Source organism: Pseudophryne corroboree, chromosome 2, assembly GCF_028390025.1.
Source record: "Pseudophryne corroboree isolate aPseCor3 chromosome 2, aPseCor3.hap2, whole genome shotgun sequence".
Classification (NCBI taxonomy): domain Eukaryota; kingdom Metazoa; phylum Chordata; class Amphibia; order Anura; family Myobatrachidae; genus Pseudophryne; species Pseudophryne corroboree.
In genome coordinates this window covers 388,732,246-388,759,490 of record NC_086445.1, presented here as the reverse complement: position 1 = coordinate 388,759,490, position 27,245 = coordinate 388,732,246, and the positions used below count along the sequence as shown (strand labels likewise).

General features: G+C 46.3%; 1 protein-coding gene across 2 annotated transcripts in view; it reads right to left on the bottom strand.

Annotated features, from left to right (window-relative positions):
• The window catches only part of OCA2 (OCA2 melanosomal transmembrane protein), a 414,138-nt gene that overhangs the window by 53,717 nt on the left and 333,176 nt on the right, over positions 1-27,245 (bottom strand). For both annotated transcript variants that reach the window (XM_063953301.1, XM_063953302.1), the window contains one exon: positions 23,233-23,326. In XM_063953301.1, coding sequence (XP_063809371.1) covers positions 23,233-23,326 — 94 coding nt within the window. The remainder of the gene's footprint in view (positions 1-23,232; positions 23,327-27,245) is intronic.

The window sequence follows — 27,245 nt, the reverse complement described above, 5'->3', positions numbered from 1 at the left end:
GCCTGGAGACATCATTTCACATAAATATCCTGGAGCTAAGGGCCATTTACAATGCTCTCAGCTTAGCAAGACCTCTGCTTCAAGGTCAGCCGGTGTTGATCCAGTCGGACAACATCACGGCAATCACCCATGTAAACAGACAGGGTGGCACAAGAAGCAGTCAATGGCAGAAGCTGCAAGGATTCTTCGCTGGGCGGAAAATCATGGGATAGCACTGTCAGCAGTATTCATTCCGGGAGTGGACAACTGGGAAGCAGACTTCCTCAGCAGGCACGGCCTCCACCCGGGAGAGTGGGGACTTCACCCAGAAGTCTTCCACATGATTGTAAACCATTGGGAAAAACCAAAAGGTGGACATGATGGCGTCCCGCCTAAACAAAAAATTGGACAGGTATTGCGCCAGGTCAAGGGACCCTCAGGCAATAGCTGTGGACGCTCTGGTAACACCGTGGGTGTACCAGTCAGTGTATGTGTTCCCTCCTCTTCCTCTCATACCAAAAGTACTGAGAATTATAAGACGGAGGGGAGTAAGAACTATACTCGTGGCTCCGGATTGGCCAAGAAGGACTTGGTACCCGGAACTTCAAGAGATGCTCACGGAGGACCCGTGGCCTCTACCTCTAAGAAGGGACCTGCTCCAGCAAGGACCCTGTCTATTCCGAGACTTACCGCGGCTGCGTTTAACGACAGGGCGGTTGAATGCCGGATCCTGAAGGAAAAAGGCATTCCGGATGAAGTCATCCCTACCCTGATCAAGCCAGGAAGGATGTAACCGCAAAGCATTATCACCGCATTTGGCGAAAATATGTTGCGAGGTGCGAGGCCAGTAAGGCCCCGATGGAGGAATTTTCAACTAGGTCGATTCCTGCATTTCCTGTAAACAGGAGTGTCTATGTGCCTAAAATTGGGGTCCATTAAGGTTCAAATTTCGGCCCTGTCAATTTTCTTCCAGAAAGAACTAACTTCAGTTCCTGAAGTTCAGACGTTTTGTAAAAGGGGTACTGCATATACAGCCTCCTTTTGTGCCTCCAGTGGCACCTTGGGATCTCAATGTAGTTTTGGGGTTCCTAAAGTCACATTGGTTTGAACCACTTGAATCTGTGGAGTTAAAATATCTCACATGGAAAGTGGTCATGTTGTTGGCCCTGGCCTCGGCCAGGCGCGTGTCAGAATTGGGGGCTTTATCCTGTAAAGGCCCTTATCTGATCTTCCAGACAGGGCGGAATTGAGGACTCATCCTCAATTTCTCCCTAAGGTGTTTTCAGCGTTTCACGTGAACCAGCCTATTGTGGTACCTGCGGCTACTAGGGACTTGGAGGACTCCAAGTTGCTGGACGTAGTCAGGGCCCTGAAAATATATGTTTCCAGGACGGCTGGAGTCAGAAAATCTGACTCGCTGTTTATCCTGTATGCACCCAACAAGCTGGGTGCTCCTGCTTCTAAGCAGACTATTGCTCGTTGGATTTGTAGCACAATTCAGCTTGCACATTCTGTGGCAGGCCTGCCACAGCCAAAATCTGTAAAAGCCCATTCCACACGGAAAGTGGGCTCATCTTGGGCGGCTGCCCGAGGGGTCTCGGCTTTACAACTTTGCCGAGCAGCTACTTGGTCAGGGGCAAACACGTTTGCTAAATTCTACAAATTTGATACCCTGGCTGAGGAGGACCTGGAGTTCTCTCATTCGGTGCTGCAGAGTCATCCGCACTCTCCCGCCCGTTTGGGAGCTTTGGTATAATCCCCATGGTCCTTACGGAGTTCCCAGCATCCACTAGGACGTCAGAGAAAATAAGAATTTACTTACCGATAATTCTATTTCTCATAGTCCGTAGTGGATGCTGGGCGCCCATCCCAAGTGCGGATTGTCTGCAATACTTGTACATAGTTATTGTTACAAAAATCGGGTTATTGTGGTTGTGAGCCATCTTTCCAGAGGCTCCTCTGTTATCATGCTGTTAACTGGATTCAGATCACAGGTTGTACGGTGTGATCGGTGTGGCTGGTATGAGTCTTAACCGGGATTCATAAATCCTTCCTTATTGTGTACGCTCGTCCGGGCACAGTATCCTAACTGAGGCTTGGAGGAGGGTCATAGGGGGAGGAGCCAGTGCACACCAGGTAGTCCTAAAGCTTTACTTTTGTGCCCAGTCTCCTGCGGAGCCGCTATTCCCCATGGTCCTTACGGAGTTCCCAGCATCCACTACGGACTGTGAGAAATAGAATTATCGGTAAGTAAATTCTTATTTTTACACGGGTCTGAGGCATACTCTGATTCTCCCGTATGGCTCGGTTAACCCGAGCGCGCCCGAACGTCATCATCCCGCTGTCGGATTCTCGCGAGATTCGGATTCTATATAAGCAGCCGCGCGTCGCCGCCATTTTCACTTGTGCATTGGAAATGTTAGGGAGAGTACGTGGCTGGCGTCCTCTCCGTTTATTCATTGTTGATGCAAATATTTGTGCTTGCTTATATCTTAATTGTGGGGACTGGGGAGCAGCTGTATTATTAATATAGGAGGAGTACAGTGCAGAGTTTTGCTGATCAGTGACCACCAGTTTTATCCGTTCTCTGCCTGAAAAAAACGCTCCTTATCTGTGCTCAGTGTGCTGCATATATCTGTGCTCACACTGCTTAATTGTGGGGACTGGGGAGCAGCAGTATTATATAGGAGGAGTACAGTGCAGAGTTTTGCCGACAGTGACCACCAGTATACGTTGTCTGCCTGAAAAACACTCCATATCTGTGCTCAGTGTGCTGCATATATCTGTGCTCACACTGCTTTATTGTGGGGACTGGGGACCAGCAGTATTATATAGGAGGAGTACAGTGCAGAGTTTTGCTGACCAGTGACCACCAGTATACGTTGTCTGCCTGAAAAATACTCCATATCTGTGCTGCATTGTAGTATATAGTAGGAGTACAGTGCATAATTTTGCTGACCACCAGTATATAATATATAGGAGTACGGTACAGAAGGCCACTGCTGTACCTACCTCTGTGTCGTCAAGTATACTATCCATCCATACCTGTGGTGCATTTCAGTTTTGCACAGTTTGCTGACCACCAGTATATAATATATAGCATTACGGTACAGTAGGCCACTACTGTACCTACCTCTGTGTCGTCAAGTATACTATCCATCCATACCTGTGGTGCATTTCAGTTTTGCACAGTTTGCTGACCACCAGTATATAATATATAGCATTACGGTACAGTAGGCCACTGCTATACCTACCTCTGTGTCGTCAAGTATACTATCCATCCATACCTGTGGTGCATTTCAGTTTTGCACAGTTTGCTGACCACCAGTATATAATATATAGCATTACGGTACAGTAGGCCACTGCTGTACCTACCTCTGTGTCGTCAAGTATACTATCCATCCATACCTGTGGTGCATTTCAGTTTTGCACAGTTTGCTGACAACCAGTATTTAATATGTAGCATTACGGTACAGTAGGCCACTGCTGTACCTACCTCTGTGTCGTCAAGTATACTATCCATCCATACCTGTGGTGCATTTCAGTTTTGCACAGTTTGCTGACCACCAGTATATAATATATAGCATTACGGTACAGTAGGCCACTGCTATACCTACCTCTGTGTTTTCAAGTATACTATCCATCCATACTTGTGGTGCATTTCAGTTGTGCGCAGTATATATAGTAGTAGGCCATTGCTATTGATACTGGCATATAATTCCACACATTAAAAAAATGGAGAACAAAAATGTTGAGGTTAAAATAGGGAAAGATCAAGATCCACTTCCACCTCGTGCTGAAGCTGCTGCCACAAGTCATGGCCGAGACAATGAAATGCCATCAACGTCGTCTGCCAAGGCCGATGCCCAATGTCATAGTAGAGAGCATGTAAAATCCAAAAAACAAAAGTTCAGTAAAATGACCCAAAAATCTAAATTGAAAGCGTCTGATGAGAAGCGTAAACTTGCCAATATGCCATTTATGACACGGAGTGGCAAGGAACGGCTGAGGCCCTAGCCTATGTTCATGGCTAGTGGTTCAGATTCACATGAGGATGGAAGCACTCATCCTCTCACTAGAAAAATGAAAAGACTTAAGCTGGCAAAAGCACAGCAAAGAACTGTGGGTTCTTCTAAATCACAAATCCCCAAGGAGAGTCCAATTGTGTCAGTTGCGATGCCTGACCTTCCCAACACTGGACGGGAAGAGCTTGCGCCTTCCACCATTTGCACGCCCCCTGCAAGTGCTGGAAGGAGCACCCGCAGTCCAGTTCCTGATTGTCAAATTGAAGATGTCACTGTTGAAGTACACCAGGATGAGGATATGGGTGTTGTTGGCGCTGGGGAGGAAATTGACAAGGAGGATTCTGATGGTGAGGTGGTTTGTTTAAGTCAGGCACCCGGGGAGACACCTGTTGTCCATGGGACGAATATGGCCATTGACATGCCTGGTCAAAATACAAAAAAAAAATCAGCTCTTCGGTGTGGAATTATTTCAACACAAATGCGGACAACAGGTGTCAAGCCGTGTGTTGCCTTTGTCAAGCTGTAATAAGTAGGGGTAAGGACGTTAACCACCTCGGAACATCCTCCCTTATACGTCACCTGCAGCGCATTCATCTAAAGTCAGTGACAAGTTCAAAAACTTTGGATGACAGTGGAAGCAGTCCACTGACCAGTAAATCCCTTCCTCTTGTTGTAACCAAGCTCCTGCAAACCACACCACCAACTCCCTCAGTGTCAATTTCCACCTTACACAGGAAAGCCAATAGTCCTGCAGGCCATGTCACTGGCAAGTCTGACGAGTCCTCTCCTGCCTGGGATTCCTCCGATGCATCCTTGAGTGTAACGCCTACTGCTGCTGGCGCTGCTGTTGTTGCTGCTGGGAGTCGATCGTCATCCCAGAGGGGAAGTCGGAAGACCACTTGTACTACTTCCAGTAAGCAATTGACTGTCCAACAGTCCTTTGCGAGGAAGATGAAATATCACAGCAGTCATCCTGCTGCAAGGCGGATAACTCAGGCCTTGGTAGCCTGGGCGGTGAGAAACGTGGTTCCGGTATCCACCGTTAATTCAGAGGAAACTAGAGACTTGATTGAGGTACTGTGTCCCCTGTACCAAATACCATCTAGGTTCCATTTCTCTAGGCAGGCGATACCGAAAATGTACACAGACCTCAGAAAAAGAGTCACCAGTGTCCTAAAAAATGCAGTTGTACCCAATGTCCACTTAACCACGGACATGTGGACAAGTGGAGCAGGGCAGACTCAGGACTATATGACTGTGACAGCCCACTGGGTAGATGTATTGCCTCCCGCAGCAAGAACAGCAGCACCAGTAGCAGCATCTCGCAAACGCCAACTCGTTCCTTTGTATCACCGCTTTCCATAAGAGGCACACAGCTGACAACCTCTTACTGAAACTGAGGAACATCATCGCAGAATGGCTTACCCCAATTGGACTCTCCTGGGGATTTGTGACATCGGACAACGCCACCAATATTGTGCATGCATTACATCTGGGCAAATTCCAGCACGTCCCATGTTTTGCACATACATTGAATTTGGTGGTGCAGAATTATTTAAAAAACGTCAGGGGCGTGCAAGAGATGCTGTCGGTGGCCTGAAGAATTGCGGGCCACTTTCGGCATTCAGCCACCACGTGCCGAAGACTGGAGCACCACCAAACATTCCTGAACCTGCCCTGCCATCATCTGAAGCAAGAGGTGGTAACGAGGTGGAATTCAACCCTCTATATGCTTCAGAGGATGGAGGAGCAGCAAAAGTTCATTCAAGCCTATACATCTGCCCACGATATAGGCAAAGGAGAGGGAATGCACCTGACTCAAGCGCAGTGGAGAATGATTTCAACGTTGTGCAAGGTTCTGCAACTCTTTGAACTTGCCACACGTGAAGTCAGTTCAGACACTGCCAGCCTGAGTCAGGTCATTCCCCTCATCAGGCTTTTGCAAAAGAAGCTGGAGACATTGAAGGAGGAGCTAAAACAGAGCGATTCCGCTAGGCATGTGGGACTTGTGGATGGAGCCCTTAATTCGCTTAACCAGGATTCATGGGTGGTCAATCTGTTGAAATCAGAGCACTACATTTTGGCCACCGTGCTCGATCCTAGATTTAAAACCTATGTTGTATCTCTCTTTCCGGCAGACACTCTGTGTCTGCAGAGGTTCAAAGACCTGCTGGTGAGAAAATTGTCAAGTCAAGCGGAACATGACCCGTCAACATCTCCTCCTTCACATTCTCCCGCAACTGGGGGTGCGAGGAAAAGGCTAAGAATTCCGAGCCCACCCGCTGGCGGTGATGCAGGGCAGTCTGGAGCGAGTGCTGACATCTGGTCCGGACTGAAGGACCTGCCAATGATTACTGACATGTCGTCTACTGTCACTGTATATGATTCTCTCACCATTGAAAGAATGGTGGAGGATTATATGAGTGACCGCATCCAAGTAGGCACGTCAAACAGTCCGTACGTATACTGGCAGGAAAAATAGGCAATTTGGAGGCCCTTGCACAAACTGGCTTTATTCTACCTAAGTTGCCCTCCCTCCAGTGTGTACTCCGAAAGAGTGTTTAGTGCAGCCGCTCACCTTGTCAGCAATCGGCGTACGAGGTTACTTCCAGAAAATGTGGAGAAGATGATGTTCATCAAAATGAATTATAATCAATTCCTCCGTGGAGACATTCACCAGCAGCAATTGCCTCCAGAAAGTACACAGGGATGTGAGATGGTGGATTCCAGTGGGGACGAATTAATAATCTGTGAGGAGGGGGATGTACACAGTGAAAAGGGTGAGGAATCGGAGGATGATGATGAGGTGGACATCTTGCCTCTGTAAAGCCAGTTTGTACAAGGAGAGATTGATTGCTTCTTTTTTGGTGGGGGCCCAAACCAACCAGTCATTTCAGTCACAGTCGTGTGGCAGACCCTGTCGCTGAAATGATGGGTTCGTTAAAGTGTGCATGTCCTGTTTATACAACATAAGGGTGGGTGGGAGGGCCCAAGGACAATTCCATCTTGCACCTCTTTTTTCTATCATTTTTCCTTGCATCATGTGCTGTTTGGGGACTATTTTTTTGAAGTGCCATCCTGTCTGACACTGCAGTGCCACTCCTAGATGGGCCAGGTGTTTGTGTCGGCCACTTGTGTCGCTTAGCTTAGTCACACAGTGACCTTGGTGCACCTCTTTTTTTCTTTGCATCATGTGCTGTTTAGGGACTATTTTTTTGAAGTACCATCCTGCCTAACACTGCAGTGCCACTCCTAGATGGGCCAGGTGTTCGTGTCGGCCACATGTGTCGCTTAGCTTAGTCACACAGCGACCTTGGTGCAAATTTTAGGACTAAAAATAATATTGTGAGGTGTGAGGTGTTCAGAATAGACTGAAAATGAGTGTAAATTATGGTTATTGAGGTTAATAATACTATGGGATCAAAATGACCCCCAAATTCTATGATTTAAGCTGTTTTTGAGGGTTTTTTGTAAAAAAAACACCCGAATCCAAAACACACCCGAATCCGACAAAAAAATTTCAGGGAGGTTTTGCCAAAACGCGTCCGAATCCAAAACACGGCCGCGGAACCGAATCCAAAACCAAAACACAAAACCCGAAAAATGTCCGGTGCACATCACTACTATGAACTATGGGGGATAATTAAAACAAAACAAAACGAGACTCTCACCACTACAATCCATTCTGAATGCAACCGCGAGGCTAATCTTCCTTGTTAGATGTTCATAGTCTGCAGATCCCCTCTGTCAGTCCCTCCTATGGTTACCTGTATTCTACCGCATTCAATACAAAATACTTTTACTCGCACACAAGGCCATAAACCAAACTACACCAACGTACATCACTTCGCTTATCTCAAAATATCTCTTAACCCAACCTCTTCGCTCTTCACAAGACCTGCGTCTCTCATCCTGTTATGCACACCAGTGCCTGCAGGAAAGTACTGGTGTCAGGACTGTTATGCACTCCAGTGCCTGCAGGAATGTACTGGTGTTTGAACTGTTATGCAAAACAAATGGACTCACAGACAGACTAGGGAATATGACATAACGTACACAGAAGGTGGTAGGGTAACAAAATACACACAACGTGAACAGAGAAGCCCAGAGGCTAAGGAACTGGGTATCTCCCTTGTATTAGAACTGCTCAGATGTGAAAAGCAAGATGTTGTGTTTTAATACATAGAAAACCCGAAATGCTGTTGCTAAGGGCAACAGCAAAACCCTAAAGGGTTACCAACGGGTGTGGCAGTAAACTCCTTGGTCAGAGATGGAATGATAGACACAAGGAGATACTCCACAATCCTAATTCTCACTTGCAGTGCACAGGTTCGGTTTACTGCCACTAAACTGACCCCTGACACCTAGCACAGTGAGACAGGATTAGACAGGCAAGTCTTAGAATACAGCCGCAAACTTGCTAAGTTCACAGAGTAGTAACAGAACCCCAGCAAGCTAAACGACTGACTCCAGTCTTACTGCTAGGTCTGGATTGGCAGAGTGTAATACCAAATCCCCAGGTCTATTTGCAGTAAGCAACAAACAAATACAAAGCTACACAGTACTGGCTAACTTTCAGAAACTGACTAACCAACAAAGATTCAGCAGCATCTGCTTACCCTGAAAAGAGGCCTTATAAAGCAGGTGCTGTCCACGCCCCACTCAGACCTCACAGACTGTGAGCACAAAAACCAGCACCGGATCCCCTGCCATGCACAGAGCCTATAACCACTGCACAGCAAAAGACCCGAACCGGAGTATCAGCTGCGCTCAGGTTACTCCGCTAGCACTTGTCTCCCGGTTGCCATGACGACGTGGCAGCACAGGGCAGGAGACCCTAACAGTACCCCCCCTCTGACGAGGGGTCAAAGAACCCCTACCACCGGGTTTATCGGGGAACTGCGAGAAGAAAGAGCGTATCAGTCTGGGGGCATGAAGTTCACAACTGCGCACCCACGACCGCTCCTCCGGGCCATACCCCTTCCAGTGCACCAAAAATGACAGCCGACCCCGAACCACCTTGGAGTCAAGAATCCTTTCAACAACAAACTCCCTCTGGCCACGTATCAGAAGAGGGGAAGGTCTTCCACTGGAAGAAGGATTACTAATCGCCCGTTTTAAAAGGGAACAATGAAATGTTTTATTGATACCCAAAGAACGGGGCAGATCTAACTGAAATGCCACCGGATTGATAACCCTGGTGATCTTATAAGGGCTGATGAACCGGGGGCCTAACTTATGAGATGGCTGTCTCAACTTCAAATTCTTGGTAGACAACCAGACGAAGTCTCCTAATTTGAAGCTGCAGGGTCTTTTCCGCTTATCAAAAACCCTTTTGGTCACTAATGACACAGACACAAGGGCTTTCTTCACTTTCCGCCAAATACCTCTAAGGACCGAAACCACAGAGGAACCACCAGGCGTGGAGTCCAGGGGGTCAAAAGAATTGGCCTTAGGATGATGCCCATACACACAAAGGAAGGGAGAGATCCCTGTAGCAGAGTGAGCCGCGTTGTTATAGGCAAACTCCGCCATGGACAGATGAGCAACCCAGTCAGTCTGACACTTGGAGACATAACACCTGAGGAACTGCTCCAAGGACTGGTTCACCCTTTCAGTCTGCCCATTAGACTGCGGATGGTAGCCCGACGACAAGCTGACAGAAATCTGGAGATCGGAACAAAATGCCCTCCAGAATTTGGCCACAAACTGGGATCCGCGGTCAGAGACCACATCAAGTGGCAACCCGTGGAGACGCACAACATGCAGCATAAATAATTCAGACAGGCGTCTGGCCGATGGCAGCCCAACCAGTGGAACGAAGTGCGCCATCTTCGAAAACCTGTCAACGACAACCCAGATGGCTGTCATCCCCGAGGATTTGGGCAAGTCCACCACAAAATCCATTGAAATGTGGGTCCATGGCTTAGATGGGATAGAGAGTGGATGTAGTGGGCCAACAGGAACCCCTCTAGGAGTCTTATTTCGGGCACAGATGTCACATGCCCGAACCCACTGATCCACATCCTTAGCCACCGAGGGCCACCACACCGCCCTAGATAGCAACTCCCGAGTTCTGGCAATACCCGGGTGACCTGCAGACTTCTTGGCATGGAATTCCAGGAACACTCGCTGTCTTAACCTAGGAGGCACAAACAAAAGACCTACCGGAAGGTCTGGAGGAGCCTGCTCCTGTGCTCTAAGGACTAATGATAAGAGGTCCTGGGTAATGCCCACTTTAATACATGATGGGGAAACAATGGGCAACGGCTCCTCGGTGGTCTCCTGGATTGGAGCAAAACTCCGCGAGAGCGCATCAGCCTTGATGTTTTTTGACCCAGGGCGATATGTTATCAAAAAATTAAAGCGAGCAAAAAACAAAGCCCATTGTGCCTGCCTGGCATTGAGACGCTTCGCTGACTCTAAATATGCCAGATTCTTATGGTCAGTGAGAATTGAGACCACAAACTTAGCCCCCTCAAGCCAGTGTCTCCACTCATCGAGTGCATCCTTAATAGCCAACAATTCCCGGTTACCCACGTCATAATTCATCTCGGCAGGCGAAAATTTACGGGAAAAGTAAGCACAGGGATGAAGGCGATTATCTGACACTCCCATCTGACAAAGCACTGCCCCAATACCCATCTCAGAGGCATCCACCTCCACCACAAAAGGACGCTCTGGATCTGGGTGTTGCAGCACCTTGGCCGAAACAAATGCCCTTTTGAGACGGGCAAAAGCCGCTTTAGCCTCACAAGACCAGTGAGCAACATCCGCCCCTTTCTTAGTGAGTGCCACCAAGGGCGCCACTATAGACGAAAATCCAGCGATAAATCGTCTATAAAAATTCGCAAAGCCCAGGAAACGCTGAAGCGCCTTCAAACTAGTGGGCTGCACCCAATCCAGGACTGCCTGTACCTTGGAACCCTCCATTTGGAAACCTTCTGGGGAGATAATATATCCTAGAAATGCGATTTGCTGAACTTCAAATTCGCACTTCTCCAGCTTCGCCCCAAGCCGGTGGTCTCTGAGTTTCTGGAGGACTAAGCGTACATGCTTCCGATGTTCCTCCAGGGAATGGGAGAAGATTAGGATGTCATCTAAGTATACAACTAAGAATCTATCCAAATATTCCCTGAGCACATCATTCATGAAATCCTGGAAGACTGCCGGGGCATTACAGAGCCCAAAAGGCATCACCAAATATTCATAATGCCCCGAGTGGGTAGTAAAGGCAGTCTTCCATTCATCCCCCTCTCTTATTCGGATTAGATTGTACGCACCGCGTAGGTCAATCTTAGAAAAAATGGTGGCAGTACGAAGCTGGTCAAACAAGACCGAAATGAGAGGCAGTGGGTATGAGTTTTTAATCGTGATACGGTTCAATTCCCTGAAGTCGATGCAGGGTCGCAACGAACCGTCCTTTTTACCCACGAAGAAGAACCCCGACCCAACTGGAGACTGTGAAGGTCTGATAAATCCCTTAGCCAAGTTCTCCTGAATGTACTCTGCCATAGCCTGAGTCTCAGGACGTGACAGGGAGTACAACCTGCTCTTGGGAAGCTTAGCATTTGGCAACAAATCAATGGCACAGTCATAGGAGCGATGGGGAGGTAGTACCTCTGCAACTTTTTTGGAGAACACGTCCGCAAAATCTGCATAACACCCTGGCAATCCTGGCAAACTTAGCTGCGAGAACCTGACTGGAAGGCTCAAGCAACTCCTGAAACAATCAGTACTCCAACTAAGAATCTCCCCAGAGACCCAGTCAAATTGAGGATTGTGGGCCCTTAACCAGGGTAACCCCAACACCAATGGGGCAAAAGTACAGACAGTCACATAAAAGGACAATTTTTCAGAGTGTGTGGCTCCAATAAACAAAGAAATCTGGCTAGTGCAAGAGGTAATTTTACCTTGGGATAATGGTTCCCCGTTTAACCCACAAATCTCAATTTCCGATGCCAAGGGTACTAAGGGAACAGAGTGTTTCAGGGCGAATTGGCGGTCCATAAAAACCCCGTCGGCCCCACTGTCCACAAAGGCCTCAGTCTTGACAGTTTGACCGAGGATCTTCAAGGTCACCGGAATGATAAAAGTCTTCTTGGGAAATTCTGACTTCTGGCCTGACAGGATATTTCCCATCACCCTCAGGCCCTGAAGTTTTCCGGCTTTTCTGGGCATGATACTACCACATGACCTTTATTCCCACAGTACAAACACAACCCCTGCTGTCTCCTCCGCATCTTCTCACGCGAGGAGAGGCGGGTAGCCCCAATCTGCATAGGCTCCTCGGAAAATTCCTCAGAGTCTGAGGTTCCCTTGGGAAGGAAGGAAATCTCAGTCTCCCTTTCAAGCCTACGCTCTCTCAGCCGTCTATCCACCCGGATGGATAACTGCATGAGCTGATCCAAGCTATCAGGCAAGGGATGTTGTACCAGTTGGTCCTTTATCTGGTTAGAAAGACCTCTTCGGTACTGGTGTCTCAGGGCTGGGTCATTCCACTGGGTATCATGGGCCAACCTCCGAAACTCCGTACAGTAAACCTCAACTGGCCTTCGCCCTTGCTTAAGGATCGAAATCTGAGCCTCGGCTGAGGCCGTCTTGTCAGGGTCATCATACAACATGCCCAGTGCCGTAAAAAAAGCATCAACACTTTTAAGCGACGGACAGTCAGGCTGCAACCCATATGCCCAGACCTGTGGGTCTCCTTGTAGCAAGGAAATCACTATGCCCACCCGCTGAATCTCCGACCCAGAAGACTGAGGCCTAAGCCGGAAGTATAGCTTGCAGCTCTCCTTGAAACAAAAGAACTGCGAGCGATCTCCAGAAAAACGATCCGGGAGATTTACTTTCGGCTCCTTAACCCCTGCAGGTGCTGCTGCTGCGGGAGCTCCGCCAGCAGCCTGGGAGGTGTGCATTTTAATGGACAAATCATTACATTTTTGAGTCAGGACCTGCACCTGATCAACCACCTGTTGCAACGTATTTTGAGGGGTATGCTCCATATTCCCACAAAATTTCAACAGGAGTATTGGGCTGCTGAATATGTTATGCACACCAGTGCCTGCAGGAAAGTACTGGTGTCAGGACTGTTATGCACTCCAGTGCCTGCAGGAATGTACTGGTGTTTGAACTTATGCAAAACAAATGGACTCACAGACAGACTAGGGAATATGACATAACGTACACAGAAGGTGGTAGGGTAACAAAATACACACAACGTGAACATAGAAGCCCAGAGGCTAAGGAACTGGGTATCTCCCTTGTATTAGAACTGCTCAGATGTGAAAAGCAAGATGTTGTGTTTTAATACATAGAAAACCCGAAATGCTGTTGCTAAGGGCAACAGCAAAACCCTAAAGGGTTACCAACGGGTGTGGCAGTAAACTCCTTGGTCAGAGATGGAATGATAGACACAAGGAGATACTCCACAATCCTAATTCTCACTTGCAGTGCACAGGTTCGGTTTACTGCCACTAAACTGACCCCTGACACCTAGCACAGTGAGACAGGATTAGACAGGCAAGTCTTAGAATACAGCCGCAAACTTGCTAAGTTCACAGAGTAGTAACAGAACCCCAGCAAGCTAAACGACTGACTCCAGTCTTACTGCTAGGTCTGGATTGGCAGAGTGTAATACCAAATCCCCAGGTCTATTTGCAGTAAGCAACAAACAAATACAAAGCTACACAGTACTGGCTAACTTTCAGAAACTGACTAACCAACAAAGATTCAGCAGCATCTGCTTACCCTGAAAAGAGGCCTTATAAAGCAGGTGCTGTCCACGCCCCACTCAGACCTCACAGACTGTGAGCACAAAAACCAGCACCGGATCCCCTGCCATGCACAGAGCCTATAACCACTGCACAGCAAAAGACCCGAACCGGAGTATCAGCTGCGCTCAGGTTACTCCGCTAGCACTTGTCTCCCGGTTGCCATGACGACGTGGCAGCACAGGGCAGGAGACCCTAACAGTACCCCCCCTCTGACGAGGGGTCAAAGAACCCCTACCACCGGGTTTATCGGGGAACTGCGAGAAGAAAGAGCGTATCAGTCTGGGGGCATGAAGTTCACAACTGCGCACCCACGACCGCTCCTCCGGGCCATACCCCTTCCAGTGCACCAAAAATGACAGCCGACCCCGAACCACCTTGGAGTCAAGAATCCTTTCAACAACAAACTCCCTCTGGCCACGTATCAGAAGAGGGGAAGGTCTTCCACTGGAAGAAGGATTACTAATCGCCCGTTTTAAAAGGGAACAATGAAATGTTTTATTGATACCCAAAGAACGGGGCAGATCTAACTGAAATGCCACCGGATTGATAACCCTGGTGATCTTATAAGGGCTGATGAACCGGGGGCCTAACTTATGAGATGGCTGTCTCAACTTCAAATTCTTGGTAGACAACCAGACGAAGTCTCCTAATTTGAAGCTGCAGGGTCTTTTCCGCTTATCAAAAACCCTTTTGGTCACTAATGACACAGACACAAGGGCTTTCTTCACTTTCCGCCAAATACCTCTAAGGACCGAAACCACAGAGGAACCACCAGGCGTGGAGTCCAGGGGGTCAAAAGAATTGGCCTTAGGATGATGCCCATACACACAAAGGAAGGGAGAGATCCCTGTAGCAGAGTGAGCCGCGTTGTTATAGGCAAACTCCGCCATGGACAGATGAGCAACCCAGTCAGTCTGACACTTGGAGACATAACACCTGAGGAACTGCTCCAAGGACTGGTTCACCCTTTCAGTCTGCCCATTAGACTGCGGATGGTAGCCCGACGACAAGCTGACAGAAATCTGGAGATCGGAACAAAATGCCCTCCAGAATTTGGCCACAAACTGGGATCCGCGGTCAGAGACCACATCAAGTGGCAACCCGTGGAGACGCACAACATGCAGCATAAATAATTCAGACAGGCGTCTGGCCGATGGCAGCCCAACCAGTGGAACGAAGTGCGCCATCTTCGAAAACCTGTCAACGACAACCCAGATGGCTGTCATCCCCGAGGATTTGGGCAAGTCCACCACAAAATCCATTGAAATGTGGGTCCATGGCTTAGATGGGATAGAGAGTGGATGTAGTGGGCCAACAGGAACCCCTCTAGGAGTCTTATTTCGGGCACAGATGTCACATGCCCGAACCCACTGATCCACATCCTTAGCCACCGAGGGCCACCACACCGCCCTAGATAGCAACTCCCGAGTTCTGGCAATACCCGGGTGACCTGCAGACTTCTTGGCATGGAATTCCAGGAACACTCGCTGTCTTAACCTAGGAGGCACAAACAAGAGACCTACCGGAAGGTCTGGAGGAGCCTGCTCCTGTGCTCTAAGGACTAATGATAAGAGGTCCTGGGTAATGCCCACTTTAATACATGATGGGGAAACAATGGGCAACGGCTCCTCGGTGGTCTCCTGGATTGGAGCAAAACTCCGCGAGAGCGCATCAGCCTTGATGTTTTTTGACCCAGGGCGATATGTTATCAAAAAATTAAAGCGAGCAAAAAACAAAGCCCATCGTGCCTGCCTGGCATTGAGACGCTTCGCTGACTCTAAATATGCCAGATTCTTATGGTCAGTGAGAATTGAGACCACAAACTTAGCCCCCTCAAGCCAGTGTCTCCACTCATCGAGTGCATCCTTAATAGCCAACAATTCCCGGTTACCCACGTCATAATTCATCTCGGCAGGCGAAAATTTACGGGAAAAGTAAGCACAGGGATGAAGGCGATTATCTGACACTCCCATCTGACAAAGCACTGCCCCAATACCCATCTCAGAGGCATCCACCTCCACCACAAAAGGACGCTCTGGATCTGGGTGTTGCAGCACCTTGGCCGAAACAAATGCCCTTTTGAGACGGGCAAAAGCCGCTTTAGCCTCACAAGACCAGTGAGCAACATCCGCCCCTTTCTTAGTGAGTGCCACCAAGGGCGCCACTATAGACGAAAATCCAGCGATAAATCGTCTATAAAAATTCGCAAAGCCCAGGAAACGCTGAAGCGCCTTCAAACTAGTGGGCTGCACCCAATCCAGGACTGCCTGTACCTTGGAACCCTCCATTTGGAAACCTTCTGGGGAGATAATATATCCTAGAAATGCGATTTGCTGAACTTCAAATTCGCACTTCTCCAGCTTCGCCCCAAGCCGGTGGTCTCTGAGTTTCTGGAGGACTAAGCGTACATGCTTCCGATGTTCCTCCAGGGAATGGGAGAAGATTAGGATGTCATCTAAGTATACAACTAAGAATCTATCCAAATATTCCCTGAGCACATCATTCATGAAATCCTGGAAGACTGCCGGGGCATTACAGAGCCCAAAAGGCATCACCAAATATTCATAATGCCCCGAGTGGGTAGTAAAGGCAGTCTTCCATTCATCCCCCTCTCTTATTCGGATTAGATTGTACGCACCGCGTAGGTCAATCTTAGAAAAAATGGTGGCAGTACGAAGCTGGTCAAACAAGACCGAAATGAGAGGCAGTGGGTATGAGTTTTTAATCGTGATACGGTTCAATTCCCTGAAGTCGATGCAGGGTCGCAACGAACCGTCCTTTTTACCCACGAAGAAGAACCCCGACCCAACTGGAGACTGTGAAGGTCTGATAAATCCCTTAGCCAAGTTCTCCTGAATGTACTCTGCCATAGCCTGAGTCTCAGGACGTGACAGGGAGTACAACCTGCTCTTGGGAAGCTTAGCATTTGGCAACAAATCAATGGCACAGTCATAGGAGCGATGGGGAGGTAGTACCTCTGCAACTTTTTTGGAGAACACGTCCGCAAAATCTGCATAACACCCTGGCAATCCTGGCAAACTTAGCTGCGAGAACCTGACTGGAAGGCTCAAGCAACTCCTGAAACAATCAGTACTCCAACTAAGAATCTCCCCAGAGACCCAGTCAAATTGAGGATTGTGGGCCCTTAACCAGGGTAACCCCAACACCAATGGGGCAAAAGTACAGACAGTCACATAAAAGGACAATTTTTCAGAGTGTGTGGCTCCAATAAACAAAGAAATCTGGCTAGTGCAAGAGGTAATTTTACCTTGGGATAATGGTTCCCCGTTTAACCCACAAATCTCAATTTCCGATGCCAAGGGTACTAAGGGAACAGAGTGTTTCAGGGCGAATTGGCGGTCCATAAAAACCCCGTCGGCCCCACTGTCCACAAAGGCCTCAGTCTTGACAGTTTGACCGAGGATCTTCAAGGTCACCGGAATGATAAAAGTCTTCTTGGGAAATTCTGACTTCTGGCCTGACAGGATATTTCCCATCACCCTCAGGCCCTGAAGTTTTCCGGCTTTTCTGGGCATGATACTACCACATGACCTTTATTCCCACAGTACAAACACAACCCCTGCTGTCTCCTCCGCATCTTCTCACGCGAGGAGAGGCGGGTAGCCCCAATCTGCATAGGCTCCTCGGAAAATTCCTCAGAGTCTGAGGTTCCCTTGGGAAGGAAGGAAATCTCAGTCTCCCTTTCAAGCCTACGCTCTCTCAGCCGTCTATCCACCCGGATGGATAACTGCATGAGCTGATCCAAGCTATCAGGCAAGGGATGTTGTACCAGTTGGTCCTTTATCTGGTTAGAAAGACCTCTTCGGTACTGGTGTCTCAGGGCTGGGTCATTCCACTGGGTATCATGGGCCAACCTCCGAAACTCCGTACAGTAAACCTCAACTGGCCTTCGCCCTTGCTTAAGGATCGAAATCTGAGCCTCGGCTGAGGCCGTCTTGTCAGGGTCATCATACAACATGCCCAGTGCCGTAAAAAAAGCATCAACACTTTTAAGCGACGGACAGTCAGGCTGCAACCCATATGCCCAGACCTGTGGGTCTCCTTGTAGCAAGGAAATCACTATGCCCACCCGCTGAATCTCCGACCCAGAAGACTGAGGCCTAAGCCGGAAGTATAGCTTGCAGCTCTCCTTGAAACAAAAGAACTGCGAGCGATCTCCAGAAAAACGATCCGGGAGATTTACTTTCGGCTCCTTAACCCCTGCAGGTGCTGCTGCTGCGGGAGCTCCGCCAGCAGCCTGGGAGGTGTGCATTTTAATGGACAAATCATTACATTTTTGAGTCAGGACCTGCACCTGATCAACCACCTGTTGCAACGTATTTTGAGGGGTATGCTCCATATTCCCACAAAATTTCAACAGGAGTATTGGGCTGCTGAATATGTTATGCACACCAGTGCCTGCAGGAAAGTACTGGTGTCAGGACTGTTATGCACTCCAGTGCCTGCAGGAATGTACTGGTGTTTGAACTTATGCAAAACAAATGGACTCACAGACAGACTAGGGAATATGACATAACGTACACAGAAGGTGGTAGGGTAACAAAATACACACAACGTGAACATAGAAGCCCAGAGGCTAAGGAACTGGGTATCTCCCTTGTATTAGAACTGCTCAGATGTGAAAAGCAAGATGTTGTGTTTTAATACATAGAAAACCCGAAATGCTGTTGCTAAGGGCAACAGCAAAACCCTAAAGGGTTACCAACGGGTGTGGCAGTAAACTCCTTGGTCAGAGATGGAATGATAGACACAAGGAGATACTCCACAATCCTAATTCTCACTTGCAGTGCACAGGTTCGGTTTACTGCCACTAAACTGACCCCTGACACCTAGCACAGTGAGACAGGATTAGACAGGCAAGTCTTAGAATACAGCCGCAAACTTGCCAAGTTCACAGAGTAGTAACAGAACCCCAGCAAGCTAAACGACTGACTCCAGTCTTACTGCTAGGTCTGGATTGGCAGAGTGTAATACCAAATCCCCAGGTCTATTTGCAGTAAGCAACAAACAAATACAAAGCTACACAGTACTGGCTAACTTTCAGAAACTGACTAACCAACAAAGATTCAGCAGCATCTGCTTACCCTGAAAAGAGGCCTTATAAAGCAGGTGCTGTCCACGCCCCACTCAGACCTCACAGACTGTGAGCACAAAAACCAGCACCGGATCCCCTGCCATGCACAGAGCCTATAACCACTGCACAGCAAAAGACCCGAACCGGAGTATCAGCTGCGCTCAGGTTACTCCGCTAGCACTTGTCTCCCGGTTGCCATGACGACGTGGCAGCACAGGGCAGGAGACCCTAACACATCCACACTCATTACTCGCTCCCACTCATGATTGCAGGACTTTCATCGGGCTTCACTTACTCTGTGGAATGCCCTACGATGCATAATAAGACTCTCCACTAGTCTCCAAACCTTCAAGCATTCCCTGAAAACTCACCTCAGCATATCAAATTCCAGAACCGCCCACATAAACTTTCATAAACCTTCCTATCAAATTGCATCCACTCTGCACAGTCCACACATATCCTCATAGGTCTTCTTATTCTTCACTTTCCCTTCCTCTTGACCCCGGTTCATAATTGCTGTATGACCACATCATACAGCCCACCAAGAACCTTTGCATTCTGGCGGACAACTATGCAATAGATAGCACCTTTCCTTGTGTATCCATGCCTATTTCCCTATAGATTGTAAGCTTGCGAGCAGGGCCTTCCTACCTCTATGACTGTTTGTTATTACCCAGTTTTGTTATATCATTGTTATTTCCAATTGTAAAGCGCAACGGAATTTTATGTGCTATATAAGAAACTGTTAATAAATAAATAAATTAAATAATTAAATAGTTAACTATATTGAGAGTACAAAAAAGAATGAATGATTTCTATGAAACATAGCACAAAGCAGTAATTTGGCATGTGCAGCATTTTTTATTAACACAACCATCTGTATGTATGCATGACAAGTTTTTAATTTCACTAATTACACATTATTTTCAAAATATGAACTGATACCAGGCACTTAGAAACAAACCAGTCAGAATTCAGGTTTCTATCAATAATTAACATCAGGCAACCAAGAGTAAAACATTGGCTGGTCTCCTATGCAAGTGTTGGGCTGCAGCACTGTGTATGATTACAATATATAATCTTAATGAACCATTACATTTTAGCAGTGAGGCACAAGAGTGTCTACTGTGAACACAGCCATATACATTTGTCTCTGCTGGGAAGATAATAATATTTATAGATTGATAACTACATTATTTGAATTATTTTTTTCTGTTGGAACATTCTTTGTTATTTTGTGTGTGTTTTTGTGAGGGGTCTGCATATTTATGATTATAGCTTAATAGTAATAGCTATGAATCAATCATTTCAAACTACAGAAAAAACTAGCACAGTAAAGCATTGCTTCTGAAATGAGTTATGAGATGATCCACGGTGTGTTGAGCACTGCCAAATTATGGACCACATGGGCCTGCAGCTGAAGTTTAGGTAGTACAATTATAGGTAGTACAGAGATATAGCGCTTCTGTAGGGATTTTTTATCTCATGTAATCTTAGGTGCATCTTGAACCCTAACAAGAGTACCCTGCCCTTGTGAATAGTAATGAGTAAATTATGGAAGTGGGTTCTAGCGCTCTCACAGATTTGATAGGTGCGGAAGGTTAATATTTAATAAATATAACAATGTAACAATGATGCATACTGTATATTTATTAAACAAAAAATGTGGTACAGAATATTAATGTGCAGTGCAACACTGAGAAATGGTAGCTGTATAAATGCGTTGCTAAATTAACTCAATAGGATTTGGTTATGTTGCCAGTCCAAAAGGAATTAACCCATGAGGGATTGGATTCCGTTAAACTTCGGAGAAATAATGTCTCCTGTAAGATAACAAGTTCTGCAAAGGGCAATGTTTTATTCTTATGTCTTCAGCTTTTTACAGCTAACAATACCCAGTGCATTTTTTTATTTTTTTATTTCATCAATTTCAATTTCATTCTGGGACTCAACAATTATAACAACAATCATATGATTGGAGTAAGACATTGCCCTTTGCAGAACTTGTTATCTTACAGGAGACATTATTTCTCTGAATTTTAGGTAGGGCCTATTGTGTGCCACTGCAAGGGGTGTGACAGCACCATGGGGGTGTGACCAGTGATCGGGGTGTGGTCTGCACAGGTGGTGTGGCCTGTGCAGCAGTGTGTGACTAGCGCCTACCTTCAAAAGCCTCAATATCCCTCCCCTCTTTGCTTATATCAATAGTGTAATGCGAGTCTACAAATGAACCAAGGGAAACACTCCTTGTTAAAGTATCCATAATTGGTTATTGTTAATAGATAAACAACAAACAGAGTAGCAGCGCTATGCAATCAATAATATAATCAAGAATCCATTAGGTATAGTGAAGATTAAGGCACGTGGAGATGAATGGATTAAAGGTGGGAAAAGAACAATTATTTAATAAAAATACATACAATATATCAGATCAAAGAATTAAAAATTAAAAAGCAAGCAGAATCACCATAAAGCTGCTCTAATCATAATGTCCATTCCTTATTTTGTGTGAACTGCAGATGTATATGATGAAAAAGGTAAATAAGGGCTGATGGCACAGTCCTGATAGCAATATTACCACAGTGGTTGCCGCTGGAGCAAGGGGTCCCCTGGGTAGCGTCCCTTTATATGGATAGAATCGTGGAACAGGGTGGGTGAGACTGAGCTGCTGGAGGAGGGAAATAGAGAAGGAGCCAGTACAAGAGGATGACACAGCAGTGTAGTGGTAGGGCAAGCCAGAGAGAGGTACAGACAAGTGGGGCAGAGACTGAGGTGCCAGATAGCTCAGTAACAATCATGTGTCACTGTCCCAGAGTGAAGCTTGGCAGCTGTTATGCACGGTGGTGGGTGATTGACATCACAGCACAGGAAAGGAAGCTTTGCAGCATAGGGAGGGCTTGTGAAGCCCTCCACTGAGCCACCATTATCAAAATTATTATGCCTGGTATTTTAATCTCAAACAGGCAGTGGAGCGGGGTTTGTGGAGTGAGTGGACCGGACCTCAGACAGATGCTGGCAGGCTACAATAGGATTATTATTTTTTCCTATTTTGATAGGGTGCCTGGAGATGCAGCTCCACCTGCCCCATCGTTAATCTGCCCTGATGACTAACGAAAAAAAAAAAAAGCAGTCCAAGTTCCATAGAATGCACTGTGGCCAATCAGCAGAACATGTGGAGGAGAGTGTGCTTCCCAATCTCCCCTCTGCCTGCTTGACTGGATACGCAGCAGTACAGATGCCTCAGCATCATGTTGTCTGTCATGCAGAGGAGCCGTAGACTCTGTAGGATGGCACAGCATTAAGAAATGAAGAGGAGAGGAGTAGTAAAGTACAGTAGTTAAGGAGAACAGGAGCAGGTAGGTTGTATATTTGGTATGTAATTAACTGTTGAGAGTATGTGCTTTGGGTACAATAAGGTTCATTTAAATGTATTTGTAGGTCTTGACAATTTTGTATCACATACTGTATGTTGATGTCACTCCTCAGTGTTAACAGCAGAAAAAAACACTGCTTTAAAGCATACAGTAGTATGTGCATTTCCCTTCAGTATTATCCTAATAATAATAATAATAATAATAATAATAATTCACCATCCATGCAAAGTACCCTCATGCATAGAATACAAATATTATACAAGTGAAGTAGGAAACCCTGTGACCATCACAAATGGAACAGTGATCTGACAACTATGTTATCTGTCAGTGTACTGGGACTTACTGACCCTGACTAAAATTGGGAGTTGATAGTTACAGCACTATCCCTGTTTACAACTTCAAGCATTACATCTTCAACAGAGAGGGCTGCTGGATCCCCCTCTGCACACAGCCACATATTGCCGGTACACATGGAAGAAAACTGCACCTTCAGAGCTCATATAAACTTAAGCTCTCCAAACTAGACATTATATAGAGTAACACTGTTTCCTCCACAAGAGGCAGCAGTCTTCTCCGGATTTACTGTTAATTTAACATACTTCTTCAAGGCTAATTTTACAGGTGCACAGGAGAAGACACTGAGCTTCTAGAACTCTCATGCATATGAGCATTTTACAGCCTCATCGTATCTCCAACAAGCTTTACCATTTATATCTGGCTTGGCCGTTGTTCAGTACATCATAGACCAATTAACAGGTCTATTAAGTGGTAAACGAAATTGATATTATTAATTATATGTTTTGTTTTTAAATATTGTTGATTATTAGTCATTGTATAAACGAACATACAATATAACTGATTTGTAGTCTCTAAATTGGTGAGTAATAAATGTCTCACTTACAGATTGTTATCACTCAGAAATTACAAGCACTGACTTTATTCCTTCTTTTGTGACAAAGCACCAACATAACAGAAAACTATACCTGAAAAATTCCATAAAGGAAAATCCATATCCATGTTGTTCTGCAATTCCAGCACATACAACATTCGCTGATGCCCCAATCAATGTTCCATTTCCTGCAGGGAAAGATAACAATGCAATGGTTGGTGTTACTGTAGTTTGGAGACATCATGTAGAAAGAGGAGGAAGGTTGGGAAGGCTGATAATAGAGGATGATGGAGGAAGATGATAAAGAGTATGAAGATTAAGAAGGTGGAGGAAGAAGAAAGTAGCGGAAGGAGGAGGCAGTAGAAGGAAATAGAGGAACAAGGGTAACTAGGCCTCAGTAACTACTCATGGTGTAACCTACAGACTTTTTACATACTTTTTTGTGTAGAAAAGAGAGAGGCGAAGGCAGACCGTTGATGCTGGTACTAGAATAGTCTCTAAATTATATATTAATCAACTTGTACTGAACAAATACTTGAAATACATCACATTTTTTCTTCAGGATGCACTGTGCAGCCTTCAGTTTGTGTTGACATAATAAACTTCTCAAATATAAAACTGCTTAAACAAATGTTCTCAGTGCAATCTCCTCCCTATATCAGTTGTTTATGGAGGAATGTGGTGCTCAGCTAAGAACTTGAAGAACATTTTGGGAGGTATTTGCCACCTTTCACATTTCTTAAATGCTGCATTAACCAGTTAGTGGGGCATACATTATGTAAGGTAAGCATTGAGGAGGATGGAGGTAGTTAGAGGAAGGCACTACCCAAAATCTGCATGATGCTGATCACATATCCAGTATGCAGAATATTTTGTTGACATTCCTTATGTCAACATGCATCATGTTGACACCGACCACATCGTCCGTCGTCATGCGGACACCGATATAAATGTTGACCTGATTAGAAGGTTGACAAAACATCCTTGGTAGTCTAGTGGTGACTTACTTGACCCTACAGCTCCAGCGATGTTCTTTAAGATCTGGCGGTGATGTCAGGATGGCAATCCTGCTACTGTATCCTGCAGCGATACCGCTGGTATCACTAATCCTTACACTCCCCTCAGTGCCAAACCCTAACCTCCTCCCCATTAGCCTAACCCTAACCCTTCCTTTCCATGTTGACATCATAACGGTCTACATTATGATGTGTACATTATAAACATCTACATTATGCTTTATCCTATCTCCAACACTACTCACAATATGCCCATTATAATTTTCAGATCAAGGTCCATGTAACACTTTATCTGGTTCAGAGAGATGCAGTCCGGCATGCTCTCTAACCTGCTGTGCTAAAAAGAATGACACCTAAACATTAGAGAGAGGAGCTAGGTATATAGCCCAATACAGTAGCTCAGGAAGCACTGTGCATGCCCCCAGCAAGGACACATCCCCATACCGCACAGCATTGTCCCTTTTCAGGACAGCATATATAAATATGACCATACATGGCAAAGATTAAAAAGGACAAGGCCCAAGGTCACTAACAAATGTAAAACAGGTGTAAACTTTTTCCATTTATAACTAACATTTTGTCTATCTTAACAATTTTGTCCTCGTATAATCAGTACTTATCCTTAGTACAATACTTATATGGAACCGTGTGAATGCTTTCCCCCAAATCCTTAAAACTCCATGCAAAAATATCACAAACCAATTACACTATAATTATCCAGTTTAAAATAAACCACCATACAGAATTGGCACTTCAGGAACCTTCAGTATGTGGACAATGCCATAAAAAAAATTCTATAGTAAATTCCACACTTATATCTTCAATAATTTACCCATAACTGAAGTCAAGTGTACAGGTTTACAGGTTCATGGATGCAGGGCCTACTTCAGGTTGGATTGCAGTGTGCGATCCAACCGGAATTATTGAGAAAAAGATGCGGGCACATGCGCAGAACCCCCCTCTTGTGCATGCGCTCGTATTTTCTGTGGGGGGGGGGCAGAAAATGCGATCGCCTCTTCTTGTCAATCAGGTAGAGGTGGTCGCAGGGCGGGGGGCGGGCAACGCTCAGTTTCCAGGGAGGAGACGGAGAGTTGCGGGAGCGGAGCTGGACTAACAGGGGGCAGTGCAGTGGAACGGGGGCGTGTGGGGGGTATGATCGCAGCGGCTGCGTGACGTCATGCGCAGCCACTGTGATTGGGAAGATGGTGCAGAGTCTCCTGCGGGCTCAGCTAAGCTTTGCAGGCTGGAGGCTCTCTCTATTTATGCTAACAAGCAGAAATTGCGATATGATCACAATTTCTGCTTGATGAAGGGGGGGAGGCGGCTGGCAGCATGCTGGGCAGATTTGTCCTGCGATGGGATGCCCCCAGCATGCAATCCAAAGGATTGCAAATCCTGCTAATTAGCAGAATTTGCTATCCTTACTGAATTAGGCACACAATATGGTTGTCTCTTTAAAGCTTGGCACAAATACTCCAATCCTCCAAATATCAAAAAACAAAATGCTAGAATTAAATCCCCCTCCCCCCACCATTACGACTATGCATGCTTCAAACATGGATTTCAAGTGACTTCAAAAAGGAGAGAAAAATTGTGGTTATCAAAATGTAAAATTAGAGATGTGTGCTGGCCAAAATCTTGGGTTTCGATTTTGGATCTGATTCTCCATGTTTTTATCTGTATTGGTTTTGCCCCAACCACCCTTGTGGGTTTTGGTTCTGTCATTTATTTATTTTTAAATCATAAAAAAGCACCTAAATTCACAGAATTTTGGCATTTGTTTTTTCCTACAGTATTATTAACCTCAAAACATTCATTTCTACTCATTTCCAGTAAATTGAGACCACCTCACAGCTCACAATATTGTTTTCATCCATTTTAGGCCAAAGGATGCAGTGAGCTGGCTGGTTACTAACCAACAGAGCACAAACGCACAGTAGTTTATAGCACATCTATGAAACATTGCAACACAGCAGTGCAGAAAGGAAAAGTGGTATAAGATGTAATTGTCCTAGGACCCTTCCTCCCACCCTTATGTTGGATATTAAAAAGGACATGCGCAGTGTAACAAACTAAGCACTTCAGTGACAGGGACTGACACTTTTGTGGCTGAAGTGCTTGCTTTGTTTGGGCCCCCACAACATTTATTTGGAAGTACTACCTCCGATCACTAATAAGGAGGTTGATTATGAGAGTGTTAATTTACATACATTATAATCTTGTAAAATAAATTTAATGAATCCACAGCAAATGAATTAACATAAAGGAGGTGCCTAGATGGCCAATGTCCCAACCTCTACTAACTTTGGCCTCATAAATGGAGCAGATTCCTCCACAGTCAGGATTTGTGGAAAAATAATCCCACACCCAAGAGGTGGCTTTTTTGATCTTATACTGAGGCACCACAGTGGCTTTCTTTTTATCACAGGCAAGAACTGCAGCAACTGGCGGCTGATTTACACACACATCATCATCAACATCCCTAGTGTCAGATAGTAGTAGTTTACACATATTGACCTCGTCCTTCCACACATGAATCCTCAATTTCTCTGACGTCCTAGTGGATGCTGGGAACTCCGTAAGGACCATGGGGAATAGCGGCTCCGCAGGAGACTGGGCACAAAAGTAAAAGCTTTAGGACTACCTGGTGTGCACTGGCTCCTCCCCCTATGACCCTCCTCCAAGCCTCAGTTAGATTTTTGTGCCCGGCCGAGAAGGGTGCACACTAGGGGCTCTCCTGAGCTTCTTAGTGAAAAGTTTAGTTTTAGGTTTTTTATTTTCAGTGAGACCTGCTGGCAACAGGCTCACTGCATCGAGGGACTAAGGGGAGAAGAAGCGAACTCACCTGCGTGCAGAGTGGATTGGGCTTCTTAGGCTACTGGACACCATTAGCTCCAGAGGGACCGAACACAGGCCCAGCCTCGGAGCTCGGTCCCGGAGCCGCGCCGCCGGCCCCCTTACAGAGCCAGAAGCAAGAAAAGGTCCGGAAAAATCGGCGGCAGAAGACATCAGTCTTCAACAAGGTAGCGCACAGCACTGCAGCTGTGCGCCATTGTTACTCAGGCACACTTCACACTCCGGTCACTGAGGG